At 44.7% G+C, this 24,807-nt stretch overlaps 2 protein-coding genes across 4 annotated transcripts in view; one reads left to right on the top strand and one right to left on the bottom strand.

Moving 5' to 3' along the window:
• The first annotated feature begins 179 nt into the window (after nt 1-179).
• PRR33 (proline rich 33) lies at nt 180-24,766 on the top strand. Its single transcript, XM_083587496.1, has 2 exons — nt 180-475; nt 19,020-24,766. Exon 2 carries the CDS (start codon nt 19,029-19,031, stop codon nt 20,613-20,615), a length of 1,587 nt encoding a protein of 528 aa, XP_083443622.1. The 5' UTR covers nt 180-475; nt 19,020-19,028; the 3' UTR covers nt 20,616-24,766.
• Nucleotides 13,150-24,807, bottom strand: part of LSP1 (lymphocyte specific protein 1) — a 76,133-nt gene continuing 64,475 nt past the window's right edge. For all 3 annotated transcript variants that reach the window (XR_014541922.1, XM_083587631.1, XM_083587632.1), the window contains exon 11: nt 13,150-14,193. The gene's annotated coding sequence lies outside the window, so the exon portion shown is untranslated. The remainder of the gene's footprint in view (nt 14,194-24,807) is intronic.

The following is a 24,807-nucleotide window of genomic DNA, read 5'->3' as shown; positions in this document are numbered from 1 at the left end:
ACATACCAAATATTTTGCAGGCGCACTTGACGTTTTTTGGACGGGAACGCAGCGCTCCGTTCTGCCAGTAGGGGGCAGAGCGCAACCATTCAGTTGCAAACCCTGTTTCCACCGCGCAAAGGTATATAACGCCTTTTCCTTTGCCTTGTCTGTTCCATCACCAGCACCACCCCCGCCTCTTCTCTAAGATAGACCACTTTGCTGTGTAACCCTATGCCATCCAGAGGGGTCGACACACACACAAACACAGAGACCCCTCAGCAGAGCTCCTGTGCTTTAGCAGCCTCTGAGACACAGAGGAGACCTTTAGGTCTGGAGCTGTAGCGGGGCATGTTTTATTTTGGGCAGGGAGCATCAGTCTCTCCCCCTCCCTTGGAAGGGAAGAGTCCAGGCAAGGATGCAGAGACCGGTTTTTAAACACGCGGAGCTGAGAGCAACAAGCTGCAGCCTTTAACCATTCAGCAACATTCAACAGGTAAAAGCCATCCGCCACCCCGGTCCCTCCCCCGATTTGCTCGTCTTTATTGCAGAATCCCTCCCCTTTGGAATGAATGAACGCCCAAGGGAGCAAATTCTGCTCACTTATACTAGAGATTTCATCTTTCTTCACATTCTGGGTTTGAAAGGAGGTGGGAGGCGCATGCATTGAAGAACCGATTTAGTGCTTCGATTTGGGTTGAAACACGGCTCTGTCGAGTGCAGATACGCACTTTGCTATCATGTCTATTTCTCTGCATGCAGGAACGCATTTGCCACGCTTTCCCCCAACCCCCTTGTTTGAGAAACTGCTTTGTTTACCACGGTCACTTTCCAAAGCAATGGAAAGTCAAGCAGGAATCAGGACGTGAATAAGGTTGTTGTTGTTGTTGTTGTTGACTGCTTTTAAAAACACAAGCTGCACAAGGCGCCCTGCAGCGTTTGAAAGAAAAAGAGTTGGCATCCCCAGCAACGCCGAACTCGCTGCCTACTCCAGGCAGCCTTTGGAGCTGATATAACACCGTACAGTACAAGGGATTTGTTGGAGAGATGAGGTCTGTGCATTGGCAGTTATGCGTACAGGAGAAACTTACACCCAGCTAGCTGGCTGTGAGAGGCCCCTTTCCAGATAGATCAGCTGGTTTCTTATTTGAGCAGTAGTCTGGAATAAAAGAAAGAAAGAAAAGAAAAGAAGCATATGGAGAAAGGACAAAATATTTAAACTTAGGTTGCAAGTATCATGTCACCTCCTTCCCAAGCGCACATGAATTAGCGTCTTGAGAAATTTGATGAATTTGTTAGTTTGGCTTCAGATGCAACCTTTCTCGTTTTTCTTGTCATTCCCCCCCCCCCCCCCCACACACCCCAGCAAGCTCACTCCAGAAAGATCTGCATCACGAGCAATACTACTGCTGCAGTAGCGTTTATTTTTGCTGCTGAAGGTTATGACTGAAACCGTTCATTGGGGTATTCAGGCTCTTTTGATGATTACCAGAGAGATTGCTGTGTTGCTGGACATGCTGATTTGCAGCTCTATACCCACTTACTTGGGAGCGAGCCCCAATCGACTCAGTGGGGCTCAAAAGTTGGCATGTATAGGATTGCACAGTGAGTCTTTTGTAGCATTAACACCTAAGGCTGTGTACACACTCCCTTTTGCCCTGTATCCATTGCTGGTGGTGGTGGTTTGGGAAGCAATGTGCAAATAACAGAGTATCTACCCATAAACTATCCTGTATCTATTCTGTAATTTCTTTTGATTTTGATACTTTCCCCCCAAACAAGCTTAGGTCCAAATGGAGGGGGGGGGGGACCCAACCTAACTGTGTTTTAAACTAGTAATACACACACAGCCTGAGAGTCCTATGGCACCATGCAGACTGTCACATTTATTGTCTGCCATAACAAGCTCTTATTTGATGCCTAGTTTCTTAGTACAAATTCTGCGTCTCACACCATTTGTGGGCATTGTGCTCCTTCATTGTATTCCGTTCCTCTCTTGTTTTCTGCCATCCATTCCCATGTGTTCGTCTTAATTCGGCTCAGATTTTCTGTTTATGGCAAAACAACCACAGGCAGCACTGAGGTCTCTATAATCAATCTTTACAAAGAGTTGGCTGGATGTTTTGTATTCTTGTCTTCCAACCTCTGCCTAATTCCAAATCATTTATTTTTAATTGGAGTCTCTAGACCCCAAGCACTGTTTAAGCCTGCCCTATGAACATTTGTGGCAAGAAAAGGGGTGCATCCTTCCACTTTCACAGTATTGCATCTAGTGACTCTGTACAAAAAGACTCATATAAAATGTTTTGTATAAAATGCTGCACCTCCGTTTAGCTCCAAGATGGGGAACCTGTGACCTTCCAGATTTTATTGGATTCCTGTTCTCATCAACTCCAGCCAGCAAGGCCAGTGGTTGGGAGTGATGTGAGAAGTTGTCCCACAACATCTGGAAGCCACCTGGTTCCCCATCTCTAGTTTACACGGACCCTTGTGGAGCAATCCTAGGCAAGTCCACTTGGAAGTAAGCTCTATTGAGTGCAATGGGACTTACTCCCAGGTGAATAAAACCAAAAGTAAAACAATACAAAGCAGCAGTTTGAAAAAACGTTTGCTGCAATAATCTAGGAACCAATAATCTAGGAACTAAGTTAAGTTTTTCTACCTGTGCAACTTTTTCTGAATGCTGTATGGCAAAGCACATGAATAGGACCTTTGGAGAGTTTGTAAGTAAACCATTTTTAACTTACCAAACATGTGGTCTTGGAACTTGGGAGGGCCTTTTTAAAGGTATAGTGGCTTTTATTTCCATGCTTTGCTTTGCTACATATCTTGTGATTTTAAACATTTTGCTGGGGTTTTCTCACCAAAGAGTACTTGCCCCAAATTTGGATCTTGGCATCCGGAAATTCTCTTTCCTTTTTTAATACTGGCCCAACACAGGGAGATAAGAAGCTGCCTTTTACTGAGTCCATCTAGCTCAGTCTCATCTATGCTGACTGCCGGAAGGTGAACAGGGACAGGCAAACCCTTCTAGGCAAGATGTTCCACAATCTGGGAAGCACAACTGTGCAGCTCTCCTGCGAACCTGCTTGATTTCTAAGCAGTTTGCATAAACATATGAAAGCCTTCATCATCCTGACACCTTCCAGATGTTTTGTACCACAACTCTCATCCCATTGTAGTCCAAAACATCTGGAGGGCACCGGACTGGCGAAGGCTGGACAGAACCTGAGACTGCACAGCAGACTTGAATTCCCAAGCAGGTTCATCCGGGAGGAGGATCGCCTACATAGCAAAGAGCCAGTAGCTACCAGCACAGCACATGCTTGCATGGAGAGGGGTCCTGTTTCAATCCCTACCATCTCTTCCAGGTAACTGACCTCAGGCAGCAGAGCTAGGAAAGACCTCTGCCTAAAAAGCTGCTGTCACTTGGAGAAGGCAACTCTGGGCTAGAAAGACCAACAGTGCGAGCCAGATTCCTATCATGTTTCATGGTGTGCACATTTCAGATCCCTCACAAAACCAGCTGTAGTACCTGGCTCACCTGCTGGATGCCTGATCCATGACCCGTGTGAATTGTATGCATGCATCACTGTCCTAATTCATAAAATATCACTGGGTCAGGTGCACCTTCTGGGTTTGTTTTAGCAACCTGCATAACAGCTACTACAGTCCTTCTCCTTGATCTTAATAGCTGTTCACTCTTGAGGAGCAGATGTAGACATTCTCTCTGCTTCAGAATCACTTTGCTTTGTCTAGCTCATCTCTCTGCTCTGTACCTTTTACCTTGAATGAGTTCTTTCCCCTTTATACTCATGACCAAAGCACCATCTCTTTACCTTGGACTTTGACACCTGAAATTAGTGCTGTCAGGGCTTACCCTATTCTTGTGTCCATAAACTAATTTAACTGTTTTTCATGCTGAATTTTAAATTGTTGTAACCCACCCTGGGATTTGCTGGTGAAGGGCAGGTAATAATTTCATCCACAGCAATAATAATAATTAATAATAACAATGTTCTGTGTGCACAAATTATGTTTTCCGTGAGCATATGTTTGACCCCTGCTGACAAAACATAGCTATAATTCTTCTTGCATGTTACGAAGTAGCAACAACATATTTGCGGTTTTGCTGTTGTTGTCTTTTTGCAATTTAATTTTCAGTTAAGATCAACAACTGACCTACAAACCTTGCTTTGACTCGAAACTCCCACCTAGAGATGGGGAAGAAATTTGCCTAGTTTGCATTTGAATGCAATCCTACCTAATTTGCACGTCTTCAAAATATACACAGCCCAAAGCAGCTATCCTTGAAAATTCACACTTCCTCGAATTTTGCATGCAATTCTCCAACAAAAAAGGTGTACTTAGGACCATATTTTAGGGCACAAGTTGATTAAAATACTATTTTTGTGAATAGTGCTTGCAAAAATGCATATAAAAGGGGAAACACGAGTTCTATATACTAAACCCTTTTAGTATGAAACTATGCCTCAGTGCAGCTGCAACGATGGGGCACTTTGAAGTATAGCTGAGGGATGAGGAATGGACTTGCGTGATCAAGTGCTTCTTTCCCCACTTACTCCCTTATCCAGAGCAATTCCTATTTCCCCCTGCTGGCCTCAACAAGGGCCAGCCATTGTTTTGGCAGCAACATCAAGCGGTTACCGCCAAGGTCACCTGAAAGTGAGCACACCAGTCATCCTTGATAGGCTAAGGTTGTGTCATGAACATAATGGGAGAAAAAAGGCCTTTTTGTCTCTAGGTGCCAATGCACTGTGAAACTTTCAAGGACACAGTATTTACCTCAGAGTGATGTAATGATGGCCCAACTAGGGGAATGCTATTTCAGTGCTCCCCCACAATGCAACAGGTAGAAGGATGCTACTTTTCTTGTTTTGGTTTTTTAATAAGCACATCTAAACTCTTATAGTATTTTAATCAAATGTATGTCCACATGAATTGTTTTCACTTGTCTTACCAAAATGTGCTGTTGAAAAGGTGTCCATGCTGGATCGTGTGATTTGTGGTTGCAGATTGTTTCCAAGTTTTTTGTTGAGAATTGGTACGTGCTTTTTCTGCACACTGCCAGTTGTACTGTCTCTTGTTTTCTGACTCAACTAGGGGCTCCTCCAGGATTCCTTTTGTGCTGTGTTTCTAGGCACAGGCCTGTGCTTTAAAGCAGCACTTTCCCTGTGAAAACCTGTTCTTTACCGCTGAATTGGAGCAAACAGCAATCCCTGGCAAGTGTGGGTTGATTCAGCGTTAAAGAGTGGGTTTCCACAGGGAAAGCACCAGGGCAAAAAGAAGAAGAAAAGTGTTCATACGTGTGGTTTTAAAGGCCAGACCTGTGCCTAGAAAGCTGGGGCAAAAGATAAGTGTGGATGAGCCCTTTATGTGATATGAACTATCCATGATTAGGCTCTTGATAGGCTGAGCTCTGCTAGTCCTCTCTCACTCACACACATTAGCAGCCTCACATAGCTTATCTGCTTTCAAGATCAGGGAAAGAGCGCTCTGAGAGTGGCCTTTTAACCCTTATCTTCCTTGCAATCTAAATTGCCATCTCCTGAAAGCAACTAGGAAAGAATTAGGTCAGGGGAAAGGGAAGAGGGGGGAAAGGTTAAACACCATCTCCCAGAGCACCCCTTCTCTAACTCTAGCAAAATAACAGCCCCAGAATATTCTCCTTACATGTCTCCCATGTCACATCTAATTTGACCCTTCAGAACCTCCAATGTAATTTCACTGAATGCACCTCTGTCTTCATCAATGCACCTTGATGATTTCAAATGCTAGAAGAATCTGAATATCTGGCTTTTTCACAAAGCCATCTTTAAATTCCTTGCTTTTCTGGTACACGCTGCATCAGATGTTTTAGCATCAACATGCAGTTGTGCAAATCCATAATCTAATAGTCTAATAGGTGTGTGTGTGTATCTCTGAGACCTGCAATGCAAGTAGGAGGAAGCACATAAGCACAAGAATCGTGTGAGGATTTATTCCAAGGCAGCAAGGGAATAAGGAAGTGAGAAGAAACATGAGTGTAGGTTCAGACATACCCCAAAGAAGAACCTGCTAGAAAAATAACCTTCACTAGTTAGGACTGTAATTTGGGAAAACAGAAGAGCAACTCTGTCTGAGTTCACTGTGATGCAAGATTGCAATAGGTGTAATTAACAGGCTTCCATTTGCGTGGAAGTCCTAGACAGTTATATGGGAGTAAACCCCCTTGAACTTCTGAGTAGATATGGCTAGGATAGCATTGTTACTTAGTGACATTTCTTTTACTGATGCAAAATCATTCAAGGTGTGTTCTGATGATTCTACCCAAACCCTCAGCCCAATTATTCAGAGCCTTAATAGAGATGCTGGTGAATTCTAGAAATAACTATAACCTTCAGGTTTGAAGGGCTGCCCATAACAAATGTGTTTTTGTTTGCTGGGGTTCACTGGAACACGTTTGGGTTCTGTCAATGGCAGGGAGGCTTTGCTGATATGTAAAAATCTTAGATTGTACTGTCATAGAGGGGATGCAATTTCAGCATCTGGATCCATCTTCTGGACCTTACTGGATTCTGATAAGTTCATCATTAGAAGTGGACAACTGGAATCCCAAACTCATTTTGGAATTCCAGCAAAACCTGTTCTACTAAATTAAATTTTGTGGGAAAGAACTCAATGATTCCTTCCATCTTTTGAGCCTTATCTTCACCAGTTACCAAGCCCTGTATTGTCATTAACTCTATGTTTGTTGTCACTTCCTATCACTGAGACTGGGAACCATCCTCCCTTACCATTGGCCGTCATATTCCTCAACTGTACCTTATTTTTAGATCCATATTTCACATGCTCTAGAATAACTAGATAGACAGGAGAGCTAAGGGACTAGTAATAAGATACGGAGGTTGATGGCACTCAGACTAGGTCAGAAGAGGCCAAAACTTCTTGCCATGTAAATCTTCAAGGATCCTTTCTGGAACACATTGGAAATTTATCTGCACTGTTCCTGGCAAGCATCAATGCAGCTCTCCAAACTGCTGCCCTCTCTTTTTTAGTTCTCATAATGCTCAATAGGAGATGCAAAGGATGCAGGCTTATGGGAAATGAAATCCCCCCTTTCACCATGGGTGATAGGATCTGGACCACAGGTGCAACCTACTCATAAACACATGGGTCAGTGTGTGCAGCGTACACCCATTTCAGCAGCTTCCGGTTTTTCCTATCTCATTCATTGTATGGTAGACGTTGCCACCATAAGAACTTAGAACAAGAATGCAACTTTATGAGTCTTGCAGAAACATGACTGAACTTCCTTTCCTGCCTGAAAACTGGAAGGGACCAGCCAGGCTCACCCCTATCAGCAGACCTTGGTGACAAGGAACTTGCAATACAGTGGGGATACGAGCCTCTCTCCTATTTCCTCCTTTTCCCTGTTACCAGCCAAGCAAGGCTGAAATTAGTAAGGTGAAACTTTGAGCAACTGGAGGGGGCACACTCAGGGCTTCCTCTCATCTGAGGTGCAGTTAAGAGGCTATCCCTCAGTAGAGCTGCTGAACCCTCAACGGGCGGCAAAAAGGGATAGAAGCTGCAAGGAGGAAGCTGCTAATTAACATTGCAGGGGATTTTCGCTGCCTGGGACTTACAGCTGCATAAGCATTATGGAAATTTCTTGGCCATGAGGGTGGCGTTGCTGGATAATATAGCACCATTAATGGTACGGAATCACCATTTTAATTCCACTTCTAGCTCGTTTTCGAAAAACACTACTTCAGCAGCACTAAAGAGCTGTACTGTCGAAGCAACCTGAATTCCCAAATAGTATCTCCATGCTATAATTAGGTCATGGAACTTTCCATGTGTTCATGGAGATGGGTTTTTATAGAAGTGCCAGTCACCTGGATCTTTTTCCCTCCTAGAAATAGCAAGTAATCTCCTCAATATCAGAGTTCAGTGTTGCAAACAGTTACTCAGTAAATACCGAAAAACAAAGCATATTAGCTCTCACTATTCCATAGTTTACATGAAAATGTACTTCAAATATTGGTCCTATAGAGAAACTGAATGTGCCCCTTTTGGCCAACAGGATTATGGCATTCACTTTCCCCAGCTACCACTAAGCAAATTTGCAGCTGTTCTGTTCCTTTGTTTTCCACTGTCACCTGCCTGGCCTTTAAAGCGTAAGAAAGATGGGGGCTCTGTTTCACACCTAATGTTACTGGGCTGAACTTCAATGTGACTTATTTTTATCAATCTGCTGTCACTTTCTGTAGGCCACAAAAGTCTTGCCATTGACACAGCCTTTTGAGGTTAAGAAGCTTAACTAAGGAAGTCTTTATTTCCCTACTCCGAATCTCTGAAGACCTTGGAAGGAGAGGGGAGGGATGGAGAAACAGAAGCAGGGAAACAGCATCCTGACACACACACACACACACACAGAGAGAGAGAGAGAGAGAGAGAGAGAGAGAGAGATTTGCATGGAGAGACAGTGTGCAACCAGGGTGGAATCTACACACACATTAAAAAAAAAGGTTCCGAAAATGCTTTTTAAAGGGTGTTTTAAAAAATACATTGAATTTTCCATAAGGCTCACCATTGCCATCTAGTGTCACATTGTATATTGCGCTTAAAAGACACTTAAAATGTTTTATTTGCAGCTGTATAGCTGAGTCCCAGGTGGTTTGTCTCCCATGTTGCAGGTGGCGGGGAGGAAAACTGCCAGGGTGAGGGGCAAAGGAAGTTGGAGGAGAGGCAGAGGGCTGTCCATGAATTGTTGGAAGACTGAGGTGGTGGCTTGAAGTTCCTTTCATTTGTTGGCTTAATCTTGGGTTGTTGTAGTAGTTGAGGGGTGGCCGGTCCTAAACAACTTGGGACCAGGATATCAAAGGGATCATCTTATTCCCTATATACCTGCCTGATCACTGAGGTCATCTGTGGGTGCCCTTCTTGTGGTGTTGTGGTCCAACACCAGAACAGAGCAGGGGCGAGGAACCTTTGACCTCCCCCCCCCCCGATGTTACTGAACTCTGCTTGCTGGGCTGATGAGTGTCATAGTTCATTAACATGTGGAAGGCCAGAGGTTCCCCTCCCCAGGATTAGAGCCTTTCATGTTTGCACAGTGGAGCATGATTCCTCTGTACTTTTTGTCTTCTGCTAAATCCTTTTGTTTAGAAGTACGAACGTTAAATTTTTTTTTAAAAAAACTTTTTTAAAAAATAAATTGCCTGCATATTCCTATCAGTGTACCTAAGAGCAATTCATAGGCAGTTAAAAATGTATTGCAGCTGCTTTATTGTATTATTCTTTTTTGTTAATTGATGTGTATTCCTGGGCTCAGCCTAATGGGACACACATGAATCTCTCTCTCTCTTTCTTTGTGTGTGTGTGTCCCTTTAGTTGAACAATTTCTAGGAAAACATAATAGACTACACAAGCACCATATTGTGAAAATCAGGAGCCCTAGACCTGATCTGTTGGCCTGTTTTTATAAATCCAGCCCTGGGAAAAGCAATCCTTTTTGCAGGGAGAAGGGGTGGGGTCTGGAAGAGAGAAATGAAGCACTGAGCCAGTAAAGATATTGTCTCCTGTTCTACCAGCTTTCTGAAAACCAGCGTTTGAGAACCTCTGGCATGGAGGGCAGCTGCCAGTTTTCTTCCTAGCATGGGAGAAAGCAAATGCCATATCAGTAATGGAACCCGCTGTTAAGCAGCCATGTGAATAGAAGTGAAGTATTAAAAAGGTAAAGGGACCCCTGACCATTAGGTCCAGTTGTGGCCAACTCTGGCGAGGGAACTGGCATTTTCCACAGACAGCTTCCAGGTCATGTGGCCAGCATGACTAAGCTGCTTCTGGCGAACCAGAGCAGCACACAGAAACGCCATTTACCTTCCCGCCGGAGCGGTACCTATTTATCTACTTGCACTTTGACGTGCTTTCGAACTGCTAGGTTGGCAGGAGCAGGGTCCGAGCAACGGGAGCTCACCCCGTTGCAGGGATTCGAACCACCGACCTTCTGATCAGTAAGTCCTAGGCTCTGTGGTTTAACCCACAGCTCCACCCGTGTCACCCATGACGTATTAGTGAATTTTAAACTGTCGTTGTAGCCTGGGCCAGTGTTCCACCCAGTAAGGACTCTTACCTTTCCTTCACGCTTTTCAGGCATAGTCTGAGCTTTAAACCTCCGTGTCAAAGCATTCTCTTTTTTGCTCTAGGGCTTTCCCCATGAAAGCCCATTCTTTACCACAGAATCAGAGCTAACAGCAATGCATGAAAACCCCAAATTGCCATTTGTTGCCATAAGTGTGGATAAACCAAACCCAAGGTTTAGTTTAGCACATTTTCTGAACTCATAGACTCATGATTAAACACTCTTTCTCACGGCCCATGAGCTATAGCCAAGAACAGACCTTGGTTACAATTCACAGGTAGGAAGAAGTGTGTTCAACTATGAGCTAAGGTTCAGGCAACACCTTGACTTTGCTCTGTGTGGAATTTTAAAAGAGCAGAGAAGAGCAAAGCATCCAGGAGCCCACACATTCACACAGTCCCAAGTCAGCCATAAGGCAGCTTGCCAGGATATGCAAATCAGGCTATTTTGTCCAGATGCATTAGAAAACCACTCAGGATATCCAAACGTGAAACAGATTTAATGACTTATCTCATTCAGTTTCTTAAAATGTGGAGTCTTTGATCAACTGGAGCTCCCAATTGAGGCACTTACAGAGGGACAGATCATCAGTGGGATAAGAGAGATATTGCTGTCCTGTTAACTGGCCAGTTTTTCTCCTGGGATCATCACTGATATGTTTGAATATTTTCTGGGATTGGAGAAAGCCACAAAACGTTTATTGCCTATGAATTATGGAAGGAGAGAGGAAAATCTCATCCGTTTACTTCAGCAGGCAGAATTTTAATGAGGGGAATAGTTTTACAGTTAGACACTGTTTGTTGCATAGCTGAGAAATTAAGTCAGTAAAATTCTGGAATTGGAAGAGAGGTTTCAGGTTTAAGACGCTGATGTTAATGGAGTGCTGAAAATCCACACCAAGGAAGGAATTTAACGTAGCGCTATAGCAATCATTCCTTCAGCGCAAGCATTTCTGCTTGCCAGACAGAACAATCCACCTTCTCCTCCCCCTGCAAGCTGTTCTGGGGGCTCTCCCAGTCCTGCCAGAGCCCAGAGGGAGGTGAGGTGGAAGCCCCATTGTGCTAGTGGAAGTCCTCACACAAGCTTCCACCAGCAGGACTCATTAGCTGAATCCATCCCTAAGCAATATATCACATACATTGGTCAGCAGTCAACTAAGTTTCATTCAGAGCAGGCCCACTGAAATTAATAACTAACTTTATTAATTTCAAGGTGCCTACTCTAAGTAGAAGTCAGTTGAATAAAGGTAAAGGTAAAGGGACCCCTGACCATTACGTCCAGTCGTGACCGACTGGGGTTGCGGCGCTCATCTCGCTTTATTGGCCAAGGGAGCCAGCGTACAGCTTCTGGGTCATGTGGCCAGCATGACTAAGCCGCTTCTGGCAAATCAGAGCAGCACACGGAAACGCCGTTTACCTTCCCGCCGGAGTGGTACCTATTTATCTACTTGCACTTTGACGTGCTTTTGAACTGCTAGGTTGGCAGGAGCTGGGACCAAGCAACGGGAGCTCACCCCGTCGCAGGGATTCGAACTGCCAACCTCCTGATCGGCAAGCCCTAGGCTCTGTGGTTTAGACCACAGCGCCACCCGCATCCCAGTTGAATACTGTCCATGAAATAATCACCTAACATATACTGTGGGTGGTAGCCAATGTTATTCATATACAAAGTAGACCCACTGAAACCTGTTAAACCTCTGGCATGTCACATTGATTTCAGCAGGTCTATTCCAAGCATGACTAGCATTGTACATCATTACAGGACAAAGAATACTGGCCCTAAATCAAGTCTTCCTGTTGCCATTTTATATACTCTTTTGGCCTTCAGTTCTACAAGTCACATTCTCCAGTAATCTAAATATTTAGAACTGTTGCAGTTCTAGAAATACAAAACAATTTCTTCAGACATTCCATTTTTTAGTTGTATGCTTAAGCTTGCATTCGCCTAAAGTATGAAACGGAACAGAATACAGGTGGGATATTTTTACACAGATACACTCAGTGCTAGGGTTGGCTGCAGCCTCTAGTTATGTGCACACTCCACACCCATGGCAAGCTTGGGTTTGTTGCTGTGTAATGTGTAAGACATCCTTTATTTATAAAACAATGGGATTTATCTTCAAATAAAAGTGTTAAGGTTTAATGTGGCAACATTAACGAAGCTATATTGATTTAAAACTAGCTCCGAGTCATGCACAGCAGCAAGAAATGTAGAGAAAGCGCCAGCCTGGTGCCCACAACCAGCTGTGAAATACAGGAATCCAGAACTCAAAGGGGTCTGGCGGTCAAGCTGCCCTACTCCATTTCACTAATGGGTTAACCTGACCACCTGCACATTGGTGGACATCAGAAAGGGCTCCATGCACATAGAGTTGTTCCATGCAGCACAAGGAGCTCCACACAACATGCTGATGCACAAAGATATAGTGGAGATTGGCACATTAGAGCAAATGGGCCACTGTCCCACCAAGCTCAGGCTGTATTCATTGCCTGCCTCCTTACTGACAACCAGTCCAGTTGGTGACACTGGCTATCAGCCTCCTCCACCTTAATCTCAGTGTTGCCTTTGTAGAATTCAGCAGGGAGGGGAATGGGACCAAAGCATAATCAGTTAGCTCTGCCAATCCATCTGGGTTCTCCTACTGTTGTTCTTCACCATTGGGTCCACCACAGGGTCCATCATTGGCTCTAGGTCCATCTACTGTTGATCTCCCCATATTCTAACCTACGGGCCCCAGTGGGCACCAGCCTTCACTGCAAGTCAAGCCCTTCTCATGCCTGCCACGCACATAGATGGGGGCACACCTGCCGGACATGAGGCTGCATCACCTCATGAACCCTTCTATAGTTGAAAGGGCTGCAAAAATTCATTATCCTCATGGTGCACCGTCTTTTCTTGCTCCCACTCTGTTCTCTAGCAATTTGGAGAATACCGTTGTTAAAAGTTCTTGCTTAGTGTCACTTCCAGTTTAGACAAACAGAGCCGAAGGCTTTATGGCTAAGTGACACTACAAGAGCCAAACCTTTGTTTCTCAGAATTTTTATTAAAGGCTTACAAAAACAAGTCCAGGTCCACAGAATGGTACCAAGTAGAAGCAACAGAGGAGGTGGGGTGGGGATATGTGTAACATTGTCTAAGCCCTTGAGTTGCTAGTCTTGGGAGGCTAGAAGCAGGATATTGTGCCCTCCCCCTTTTTTTGTATAATGAGGGAGAGGCAAAAAGTGTTTGAAGTTGGCAAGCTAAGAGATGCATTTATACTGCAAGGTGTGGCACTCTTTGCACCAAGTCAAGCACTCCGTGCAAAGTATTAGCAGCCATGGGTCCTCTGAGAACCCATTTGGCTGTCTTCTGGGAGCTGGCCTTCATCCCAACCGATACACCAATCTGGTAACTTTGCCAGAACCACCACCATGCTCCCTTCAAGGCAGGAATGGTTGAGGTGTGAGGGGGAAGAGGCCTCCTAGGTGCACTGGGCACCAATTCATGCTCAAGATTGCATCCTGTATCATCAAAAGCATCCATGTTAGTCAAGAGGTGAGACACTGGTATGCCTTGTCATTTTGAAGGCTTGGGTGGTAGAAAGATCCTTAGACTCAGCCATAAACTCCTAAGTTTTCCTACTGCTTTCACTTTCTTGCTCACAACTCAAAAGTAGTTAAGGAAAATTAAACGTTCCTCCTTGGTTATTAAGATAGGCCCTAGGCTTGGCCAGGAGAAGTAGGCAAACCTCTCTTTTTACTAAATTAAGAAATTAGGGTACAGAACAGCACGCAAGCTAATTTTCAAAAAAAAAAAAAAAGAATGAAAAGCCGATCTAGAGATAGTTTTTAAAAAACAACTAGATTATTGCCACTTGAGTTGATGCTGTGTCCAAGTTTAAATGAAGTCAAACTTGGAGAGAAGCTCCCATTTGTGAAGAAATCAGTAGCTGGGTTTTGAAGCAGGCTGCTGGATTTGAGCTGGGAAGTGAAGTCATCCTTTGAACACAGTTCCTTTTTAGCAGGGGGAACATCAGCACTGCATAGAAGTATTGCCTCAGGTGTCCATCAATCATGGAGCAAGCCAACCTGTAAAAAAAGGAAGAAAAACCACAAAATGGCATCATGCAGTTGTAGGTAGAAAAGAACCGCTGTCCGGTGACTGTGTTGGATTCCCAAGTACCATCTTCCCCAGCTAGGCTTGCAGGTGTCAGGAATTTTTCTCTTTGAAATATGGCAACCCTAGCCCCAGCCATCATGGTCAGTGGTCAAGGATGATGGGAGTTGTAGTCAGACAGCATCTAGAGGACCACAGTTCCCCGCCCTCACTCCTGTAGTAAAGGAAGTTTATGCAGCAGGTAAGCACTTGTTGCAGCAACACACATGTGCACCCTCCTGACCCCAGAGGGCAGTGCCCCTGCAGCCCTCACTCCTAGAATGTGGCCACAGCAGACAATGAACATCAGGTGTTTGCATCCAAGAAACCTTCACACTAGGAAAGAGCAATCACATTGCCTATAGATGGTTGGAGAATGCATTGTCAAGTGAGGGGGAGCAAAGAGGCAAAGGTGTGGTGCCAACACAGCTATTTTTACCTTCCGTAGTTAAGCCTGAAGCAAGATGCATTGGAAGCAAACCAGCTTTTAGGGCATAAAGCAAATTCACCGTCACTTTGCTGGCCTGGGGGACTGGAGGCAGCTTGTGGATAGGATATGGTGTGCAGCCAAGTCATCCCTTGCACGTCTGAGAATCCATGCTGGGTGCTCCCTGCTCTTTACTACCAATATCTATTCTTGCCTCTTACCACCCACAAGCAACACACAGGTGGAGCCTCGCAACAGCTATTTTCTGCCCACACAGATGCCAGCAATGCCTGAAGCAAGGTCTCCCTGCTGGAGAGTCCCAAAGTCACGGCTGGAGTCCAGTCTCACAGCCAGTTTAGGCAATTTTACAGTCTCCCATTTTAACTTCTTTTCCATTGCCCAAAACAGTATTGGTGAGATTGGTTTTCTGTAATCAAGTAGGCATGGGGACTTCGTGTGTGTTGAGACATCCGTCAGTGACCAGGTAGGACTGGTTCATCTAAGAACGGAAGTGCACATCTTCTGGCACAAAACAAAAAAATAAAAATGAACTACGGCACTGAGGTTACTTCCAGAATACCTGTTTATTGAGCATTCATTACAGTTTGTTTGCAGAGATGTTAGCTATGTTATGTCAAGCAAATGTTATTCCAGACTTTTGAGTGCATTTTCCCAACTCTTTCCTGATTGCAGGAAGACCAGTTCTAGGGGGAAATGGCTTTGCTGTGCAAAAAGTTCCAGCAAAATTTTAATTGCACAACCTGAATTTGCCAGTGTGTGGCTGAATGCCACCCCAAAACAGCATCCATCTGGAAGCTCACGATTACCAAGTTCTCTACTAGACTAGACTATAGGATGATTAACACCAGCACACTCCCCTCCTTCTTTTGTTGCTATAATAGCGATGCAGAATGAAGCACTTTGAACCGAGGTCTAAAATCTATTGTGCCTGGGAGAGAGATCATGTGCATTTTTCAGCAAGCCATACTGGTACCAGTGAATGCCGGTCAGTGAGGCTCTGCCATTCTTCTTTGAGCCAAGAGAAAATGAAGAAGACTTGGTCAAGCATAATAATAGCCCTTGCAAAAGTAGAGGGACTACAGTTTTACCTTAGCAGTTCAGCAACTGTGGCACAAGTATCAAGTTTCCTCACATCTCACTCTTCTCTCCAAGCTGAACAGCTGGTTCTATATTCGACTCGGGGATTGCAAATTACTTTTCCATCTTGGAAGCTATTCTGTTCTGCTGAAGCTAGAGGTATACAGTTGATTGAAGGCTTAAATATAAAGTGACACACCAGAGAACAGTAGAGGTCCCGCAAGAAGCAAAGTGATTTGGCACCATCTTAAAGGAAATGCTTGTTAATCCCTGGCCTTTTCACGCTTCTCTTGCTTTAGTTAAGTTTCGACTTGCAAGTGTCCCAAACTATCAGAGGTCCTTGAAAAGTTACTCAGCTGCACAGTCACGATCAGTTATAAAAATGACTGTTCAGTAAGACCACACAAAATGCCACTGGGTCCCTGCACTTATTGTTCAGCCATGTACGAAGAATTCAAAGCAGGAACTGAGGTGGAGGCAGGGGAGGAGAGAGCGGTGGGCCACACCAGATTTCTAAGTACGTCACATGATCCCAAAGAAAGGTTAACGAGAGCTTCTACCATCCCTGGCTCCAAACATGAAAAATGATATTAAGCAAAAAATTTGGAGCTGGAAAAGGTTTTGGCATGGTTAGAAGTGGAAAATGTAAACACATTCTCAGAGCAATCACAATAAGGATTTTATAGATTGGAGGGTATCAGGATACAAATAAAACCACCACACTTGGGGAGTGGGGAAGAACAGCCAAGGTTTTAAATATTGGTGCCCTTGAAAAAACTCTCCTGCAGATACATTCCACCAGTTTTTGCTTCCTGTTGGCAAGTGTAAGGATCAGTGCCTTTTTCCTGAGGGTACGTAGGGGGTACGCATACCCCTAAACATTTTGTGAACATTGTTTGGCCTCATTGAGGGGCAGTATTTCAATATGATTAGGAACATGAGAGTACCCCTAAACATTTTTCTAGAAAAAAAGCACTGGTAAGGATTATTATTTGGAATAAAGGTGAAGAAGGCTACTTGTAAGAAGCAAGAAAAGCATTTAAAGGTGACCTCACATCCTTTCAAATTATTTTTGGAGATAGCATTTGGTGTATATGCAGTTACCTATTAATATACCAAAATGGGCCTACAGTCCAACATTTGTCCCTTCTCCATCTTTAAAAATCCAGGTAGGTGCGTGACAAAACAAGTTATCCAGGACTTGATCCTGGATGAGGATGCTGACCTGATTTGTGTTACAGAGACCTAGTTGGATGAATCTGAGAGGTTTAGTCTCTCTCTGTTTTGTCCATTGAGATCCTCTGTATGGCAGCAGGCAATATCTGAAAGGTGAGAAGGCAGAGTTGGAGTGGTCTATCATGACTGTGCCATTCTGACCATTTGCCCTCTCTGGCAGTCTACTTGGTTCAAGAGTGTGTATTCAAATTGCAGTAGGCAATTGGCATTGCTCCCAAACTACAATTTTGCAGTGGGCATGGGGGGCGGGGTAGGTCCTAGGAAAAAACAACCCACAAGCAGATCCCACAGGCCTGAAGTCTGCCCATGTCTGCTCTAGCATAATACGCTATACTTCTTCCTGTTCCATATCATGGTCAGAAGAGATTAACGGGATCTACGTTTTATTGCTTCTTGTGGATTTGGATGGATGAAGATTTTGAGCATCCTGAGAAAGAGGAAGCACAAATCAGCCATGGTTTCTGTTTTCACCAGGAAGTATTTGAAAAAGGGAGCTCATGCCTCTCCTTCAGGGTGATTGATGCAGGCCCTGCCCTGGAGGCACAAGGAAATAGAAATGTGGCACATACCTCTTTGAGTGTTACAGAAGCAGCAATTCATACTCCTCAGAACATGCAACAACTACTTTTTAAAAAGAAAAAACTAAGGGTAATCATGTTGACCCACAAGAAAACCCAAAATCCGCATTTGGGAGTTTCAGCCCTATGCACGTATGTGGCAATTTGTGCAATATAAATATATTGTGCTGCCATTTGGGTTAAAGGTGAGCTCCACCAACTGGTAGTTTGCTGTACAAGTATTCACCAGAGCTATGTTTTCAGTCAGCTCCCAGTCCCTAGATTCCAAGTGCAAATCACCCTTAAAATGACACTTGGAGACACGGTTCTGCAGGCAGCATTTTCTAGGCCCCTTTGGTAAGAGAGAAAAAAGTCAGCCTTCCAGAGGAGAAATTAGCTTGTGCTGAAAGACAAACTGCAACCTAGGCAAAATGCTGCTTGAGCCACTTGTGTACCCTGAAGTGGAAACATCTGTTCTCCATATCAAAGGCTCAGGATAAGCAAAGAGGGCTTTTCCATCTCGGTAGATGCTTTCCAGTTCCCGGAGGACCTGCTATCAGCTGAGCAATGTGTTTTGGCTAGCACACCACAGCAGCTGAAATAAGCACACGAATCACCAAGGAGAAGCACGGAGGACCCGATAGCCCCAGTGAACTTTTACGAGTGATACTCAACACCATCTATTGCTGGAACCTGCAGCTTGTACATCAGCTTTCTTAAGCTCTCATGTTGCACAGCTCACCTTTAGCTGAGACTCTGTTCATAGCATAGCAAAGTTGGGGGAGCCAGCATGCAAAGGATCACGTCAGGAATCAATGTTGTTATTATAGATCAAATAAAGTGTCAGCATCTTTTGACCCAAATCTGCCCCATTCAAATATAAAGTGGGAGGATGGCTTAAAAAGTATTAAAAAGATCAGGGCAAGGAAGGTGCAAGACCTCAGGAATGGGGTCAGCAGCATGACCCCTTTCTGCATGCAGACCTCCTTCACACAAGCTAACAAGTAAAAGGGATGAGGGAGATTGTTGAAATCCATATAGATACTTAATGGACAAGATCTTAAGACCTGCCTTGTACATGCATCACCTCAGTTGATGGATGGTGTGAACCAAGTTCTCTCAGGTGCCATGAACCAGTTCGGAAGTTCTAGCTGGGGTGTCTGATCTAGGATGGCTCACTGGTGTGATAAAACATGACCCAGTCTCAACATTGTTCCAGTTTAATTATCCAAAGCAGGAATAGGTGGAGCAGAATTGTTCTCACCCAGTTTCTTCAGGATTTTTAAACTGTTGGTAGTCTTAAGTACCTGGCTAATGAATATGTTTTTGTCTTCCCCACATACATTAGTAAAGACTCATTTGCACATTTATGGAGTAAAATCACAATGAGTAGTCAGGAAGTTTATATCATCAACTGAAAAATACCCACTTTTTGTTTCAGGGGGTCAAGATGCTGATAACTGTGACACCACCCCACGAGCCGGCCTCCCTACACTCACAGGCTCCACCCCCTCCTATTCTACCAAAGCCTGGAATGGACAATCTCAAATTACAGAGACTCTTGAAAAAAGCAGCCAAGAAGAAAGCAACGTTATCAGCACAGCAAGCCGCATCATTCCGGACCAGCCTCTCCCCTGTGAGTGAAGCCAGCCCAGACTTGGAGCACAATGACCGCTCTTCCCCGCGGAAGCCTACAGAAACCACAGCGCACATCACCATCAACCTCCCTCCCCGCTTTTCCATCAAGCCTGTCACCCACCACGTCTCGTCTCCCTTCCCTAAAGGAAAACCCTTCACATTCACCGCTGCAGAGCAGAGGAGCATTTCGGAGCATCTCAAACTCGCCATCTCGCCCTCCCCGTCGCCATTTCACAGACAGAGCACCCCTGAGCCTTTGTGGCAACCCAGAGGAGACACACACACACACTTGCCCTCTTTGAGTGCCACACATTCTGTGTTCATTTTCCCCGAGCACCCTGTTTCCCCCACACCTGTGGTGGTGGAGACCCCAGCGGCAGTCACCCATGTTACCGAAACACACGCCTTCATTCACAGCATGCAGACACCGCAGGCGAAGACCCCGGTGTTGGAACAGTCAGCAGAGTCTCCCAAGAGGCCCACCACACCTACCCATTTGCAGACAAATCACTCACACCCGCCACCAAGCCAGGCACCAGCCACGCCCTTTGCAAGCCAAGCCGGGCCAATTACTCCTAGACTAGAGATGACTCCAGTCCCTGAGCCTCCCATCAGGACAGTGAAAACTGCAATACTGCATGTCCCCAGACAGCACATAGTGGTCACATCCCCAACTCCTCAGTTCCCAAGGCCTGTGACTCCAGGAAGCAACAGAGGCCTTGAACCACACGGCGAGGCCCAGAGGCAGCCAAGTCCCAGCGCCCCTCAGAAGCCCACCATGCCAGAGGTAGTTACATCTGCTCCACCAGCTGTTGGCACCCCTGCTCTCTCGCCAGAAAACAGGGCTGACAAGCAGACTGTATTGCCACAGGCACCTGTGGTTTCTCCAAGCACTGCAGGCCCCCTACCAAAGCCTAAGCCACCAGTCCCTCCCAGAAGCAAACTTAGTGGCTGGTCTCGCCTCAAAAAGCACCTGGTCGTGGAGTCGGAAGAGCCCCAGTTTCCTGTCTCAGAGGCTGAGCCAGCCAAGCCTGAGCAGGTGGGAGAAAAGAAGGCAACAGAAGCCTCTCAAGAGGGCCCTGGTCAGAGAGCAACCAAGTCCAGAGCTGTCAAGATGTGGGATGCCATCTTGTATCAGATGACCGTCAGCAAAGAGAAAAAGCAGGCAGCAGAGGAAAAGGAAGTCAGGAGAGAAGGAACGTTCTCGTTCCGGCGGCGTCTGCCCCTTCTCCTCCACAGGCCGCGCTTTGACGCCCGGAAGCTGAAAGAGCTGGCTTCCAAACCCATGACAAAGATCACTACCCTATTTGAGGTGCGTCGAATCCAAGGCCAGCCGCCCGAAGCACTGATGAGTTTCAACAGGGCTGCATCGGGGTGGCAACTTGAAGGGAAGCAATGAATGAATCTGCATTCCCCTTAAAGGCTTCTTTTGGAGGATGCATCCTGAGCTGGGAGGAGCTGAAATAAATACACGAGTTTGCCAAAAGGAGGAATCGCGCAATAGGAAAATTAATAAAATCTGTCACAGGGTTGCTGTTTGTGTACCTGCATGTAGTGACCATAAGTAAGTGAGAAAGGAACATGAGGTGAACACCTCTTTCCCCTCAAGTCTTATTTTCATAAGGCATTCAGTTTCAAGTTGAACAGCAAATCAAAAGCAAAGACCAATAGTTTTAAAGGCTCTCAAAGGCAGTTTTATACAGTTGAATCAACTGTATAACATTTCTTAATAACAAGGCAGCACTCAGCAATGTGCGTTTAAGGCTGCCATATAGTCTTTAGGCCACTCAAACCACAGCTTCAAACCATCACAGGGAGTTCAAACTAGATTCAGAGCCCAAAGTCCTGGAGATTACAAAGGACTGATACACAGAATGAGGTTGCCTGGCAGCCCTCCTCAGAGACTGCATTTCATAATTCCATCACCTGGAATTGTGCTCTGCTTTGCTTTGCCCATTCATAGATTCAGCCTCTCAAACACTGATCTCAACAGCCTCCTAATGGCACTGGCAAGTTCATATAAACAGGGTCTCCTTAAGGCACCCAAGGATCCAAGACATTCAGAGGTTCCCAGGTCAGAACCAGCACAATGAATTGCATTCACACTGGCAGGCGGCGTAGATCCCACCAGAACTGGTCTGTAATATCTTCCCTGAGTCCCAGAAGTGGGCAGGGGCATTCCACAGCAGCTGCAGGTTCTACACACTCTTCAAGGGTGATGCCATGCAAAATACATTGCAATAGATCCATTTGTGGTGTTAGCTGAGACATAAGATGACCATGTCAAGATCCTTGTCCACTAGGAAGTGGCACAGTATGAGACAAAATATGTTATATACTACAGGAATAAATAATAAAAAATACTCTGCCTTCATTTGTCATACTGAGCCTAGCTTGTAGAAGGTCACTCGCAGTTTTCTCATTGCCTTGAGATAACCAGGTTAGGGAGATTTGTGACAAAAGGTATTGTTTTTATACCTGGGCAGCCAGGCAAGTAAAAGTGCATTGGCTGCCAACTTCTATGATTTATTTCCAGGACAGCATTACTAAGCTAGCAGTAAGCCCACTGTGCAAGGGCACAGAAGGACTTTAGCTTTGTACATCTTCCTCCAATAGATCTTAACCAGCTCACTCTAGGGCTGCTTCCACTTTTGCATTTACTTATTTACCAAGAGAATATGGCTATAGATGCAGCACAAAAATCAGCCAGGGAGTCATGTAACTCATACATGACTACAACCAAGCATGCCCACCCTGGCATTAAAGGCACTTCTGGTCACTTTTGCTACAGATACAGTATTTGCAGGATGCAAGTACTGAAAGCAACCTTGAGAAGGTGGTGGGCTGAAGTCCTCCACAATCCAAGTGTACTGCTGCTGATTCGCACTTAAGGCCAATTCGCAGCCATGTTCCTCTACCCCAAAGTACAGCCAAACTGTCATTTGCCACATGTCTACACACGTGGAAAAGGTATACAGCAATTTCTACCACTGGGGTGCATGACACTTTGTTCCAACTACTTTAGGATCCATGTAGCACCCAATTCACACTCTGATTTCCTCACATGAGCACACAATCATGGATTGGGAGTGGATTGTTTGCACTGAGAATCAAGTGAGTTGCTTAATGCAGTATCTGCTCAAAAGAGTATACATAGGTATTGGTTTGGAGTTTTGTTTGCTTAACCCCAGCATTTTAGCAGGGAATGATCCAGAGTCAGTTCTGGACACTAGGGTGCTAATGTGGCCCTTTGGACTGGGAGCATCATCAGGAGCACGATTGCTGTTCCTTGCCCTCACTCATGCTTCTTTTTTGCAGTCCCTAAACTAGCTTTAGAGCTTTTGTCCGCTATTTTAAAGCAGTTCTAGCAGAATACTTGGGGCAATCTGTTTTGGGATGACCTTGTACTGCAGCCTCAGAGCTTTTTTTGGGGGGGGGGTCATATTCTACCCACCCCACACTTGTACCATGCAAAACAAATTCCCCATAAGTTTCCACAAGGACCCATCACACTGCTAAATACTGCCATTCAGTTGAGGCATTGCTGCCACAGTAAATCGCAAACTTACCACAGCAGCATCACCAATGCAGACACTATGGCTCTAAGGAGTGTGTTCTTCCCAGTGCAAGTGTAACCATTTAAGCATTTCAGATGGAATTTGCAAGAGAGCTCAAAGGATTCAGCTGCCTGAATTTTCCTAAGTTTAAAGGGAACTATAAGGCCCAGCTCCTTCCAGGGGTGCTCCAAGCTCAGGTTTGCTAGGATGGTTGCCTAAAAGATGAGGTGTTGAGTTTTATTGCCATTTTATAGCCACACAGTTGCACCCTTAAGCTTTTATTTTTGCACTAATGGTTCTGAGAAGTGTGAAGTGAATAGTGATTTCTAATATTCTGCAGCTCCTCTACAGTTTCTTGTGCTTTATCATAGAGTGCAGTCATCTAATGTTCTGCTTTTCAGTGGCAGCAAACAAAAGCCAAAACATTTAAGTCCAGTCATGTGTAACTTGTCCCCAACACATTTTTTTTAATGCCACCACAGAAGCTGCAATCTAAAGCCAGAAGATGATGAGGAGGAAGGAGGTGGCTTCGTAATTATTTCCGTTTATGCCACCTTTGCCCCACAATGTAGATATATCTTTTCCCCTGTAAATCAAAAAGTAGATTAGGAGACAGGAGAATTTTCAACCCCAAAATAGCATGGGCCCCTCCACGACTGCATTTTGAAAAATAAAAAATGTTGGATACAGTTTATATATTGCTGAGCACCATATGCAGTTAAGGCTTTGAAAGAGAGCTCTCGCGACAAGCAAAAGTTCTGGAATCTCTTCTTAGGGAAGATTCAATAGGTCTTTCTTAGTAGGATTGAAATGCACTTCCACTTTGCCTGCCCAAGAGTTGCCAAAAGGGAATGTTGCCAAGAGTAAAAAAGATGGTGGATAAGATATGGCACTAGTGATGGAACAAGGGCACTTGCCTTTTTCTCTTTCTTTTCTTTTTTTAAGAACAAATGGTTAGCTAGCTTAATTTTCCCCTGCCATATGCAAAAACAGCTGTAAAGTTCAATCCGTTGCACAGGGAGAATGATCCTTGGAAGAGCCTCAGTTGCCAAAAGTTGGCGATTCCGGCTACGTGCTGGTCACCTCCCTCCTATTTTCAGCAGCCTTTAAGAGTAAGGATTCTGCAACAAGCATGAAGGGCCCTTTCCTCCTCACACAGTTGCAGAGCCAACATCTGGCTGAGAGGTATGTTTTCCTTCCCAGTTAGTGTGCTCCACTAACACGAGCAGTGTTCATATTGAGTCATCCTGTTCTTAAAACACAATATGGCTCATAGGTGGAAACTTCCTGCATTTTAATTTTGAGCTGTGGGACCCAAAATCCCTACAGCCACCTTTAAGGAAAGGAGCTTTAATGCATGAGTAAAGAGAAGGATCAGAAGGCATTGTGTGCTTCATTACAGAACCAGGAAATAAGCCAAGCTTTGGAGAATTATGAGGTCTTTTCAGACATAAAGGGTAATGTACGCGAAGACAAAGGGTAATGCACAAACCGATAAATAGGTTGTGAGCTGTCTTGGGTATCAGCTGCCCTTCAAAAGTGGATGTGAAAGTCAAAGTTCAGTTTGAGTCAGTCTTCATAAATGCTCTTTCTCCAATGATAGTTTAGATGCAAGGGGATTTTGAACCAAGAAAGTACGTAGGCATATCAGGAACACAGAAAAGTAAAGTGTTAATATGGAACACAGAAAAGTGTTAAGTAAAAAGGAAGCAGGCATATTTGGAAACAGAAGTGTCAGGTAGGATGTAGTAAGAAGGGGGAAAGTAATTTGGTAAGATGGTGCCTCTGTGGGGCTTTTTCTGAGCCTATAGTTCACACTACAATCCTTCAATAAGACTCGGATGGAAACCTTTTTAAGATTTCCTTCCACAGCTTTGCATTGTCTGTACCTTCTCGATGCAGTTCCTGCAAAACCCAGTACCTGAATCAAGGCTTTATTTTTTAATTACCTTTGTATATATAGATTGAATAAAGTGTTTCTATGGAGAAAAAAGTAAGTGCTGTCTTTCCTGATGAAATAAATGCCATGGCATT

The sequence above is a fragment of the Podarcis filfolensis genome, assembly GCF_964270895.1.
Source record: "Podarcis filfolensis genome assembly, chromosome: 1".
Lineage (NCBI taxonomy): Eukaryota > Metazoa > Chordata > Lepidosauria > Squamata > Lacertidae > Podarcis > Podarcis filfolensis.
This window is presented reverse-complemented; position numbering and strand designations above follow the sequence as displayed.

Coding starts and splice junctions, on each gene's coding strand:
- PRR33 (XM_083587496.1), top strand. CDS start 19,029: ATGCTGATAACTGTGACACCACCCCACGAGCCGGCCTCCCTACACTCA.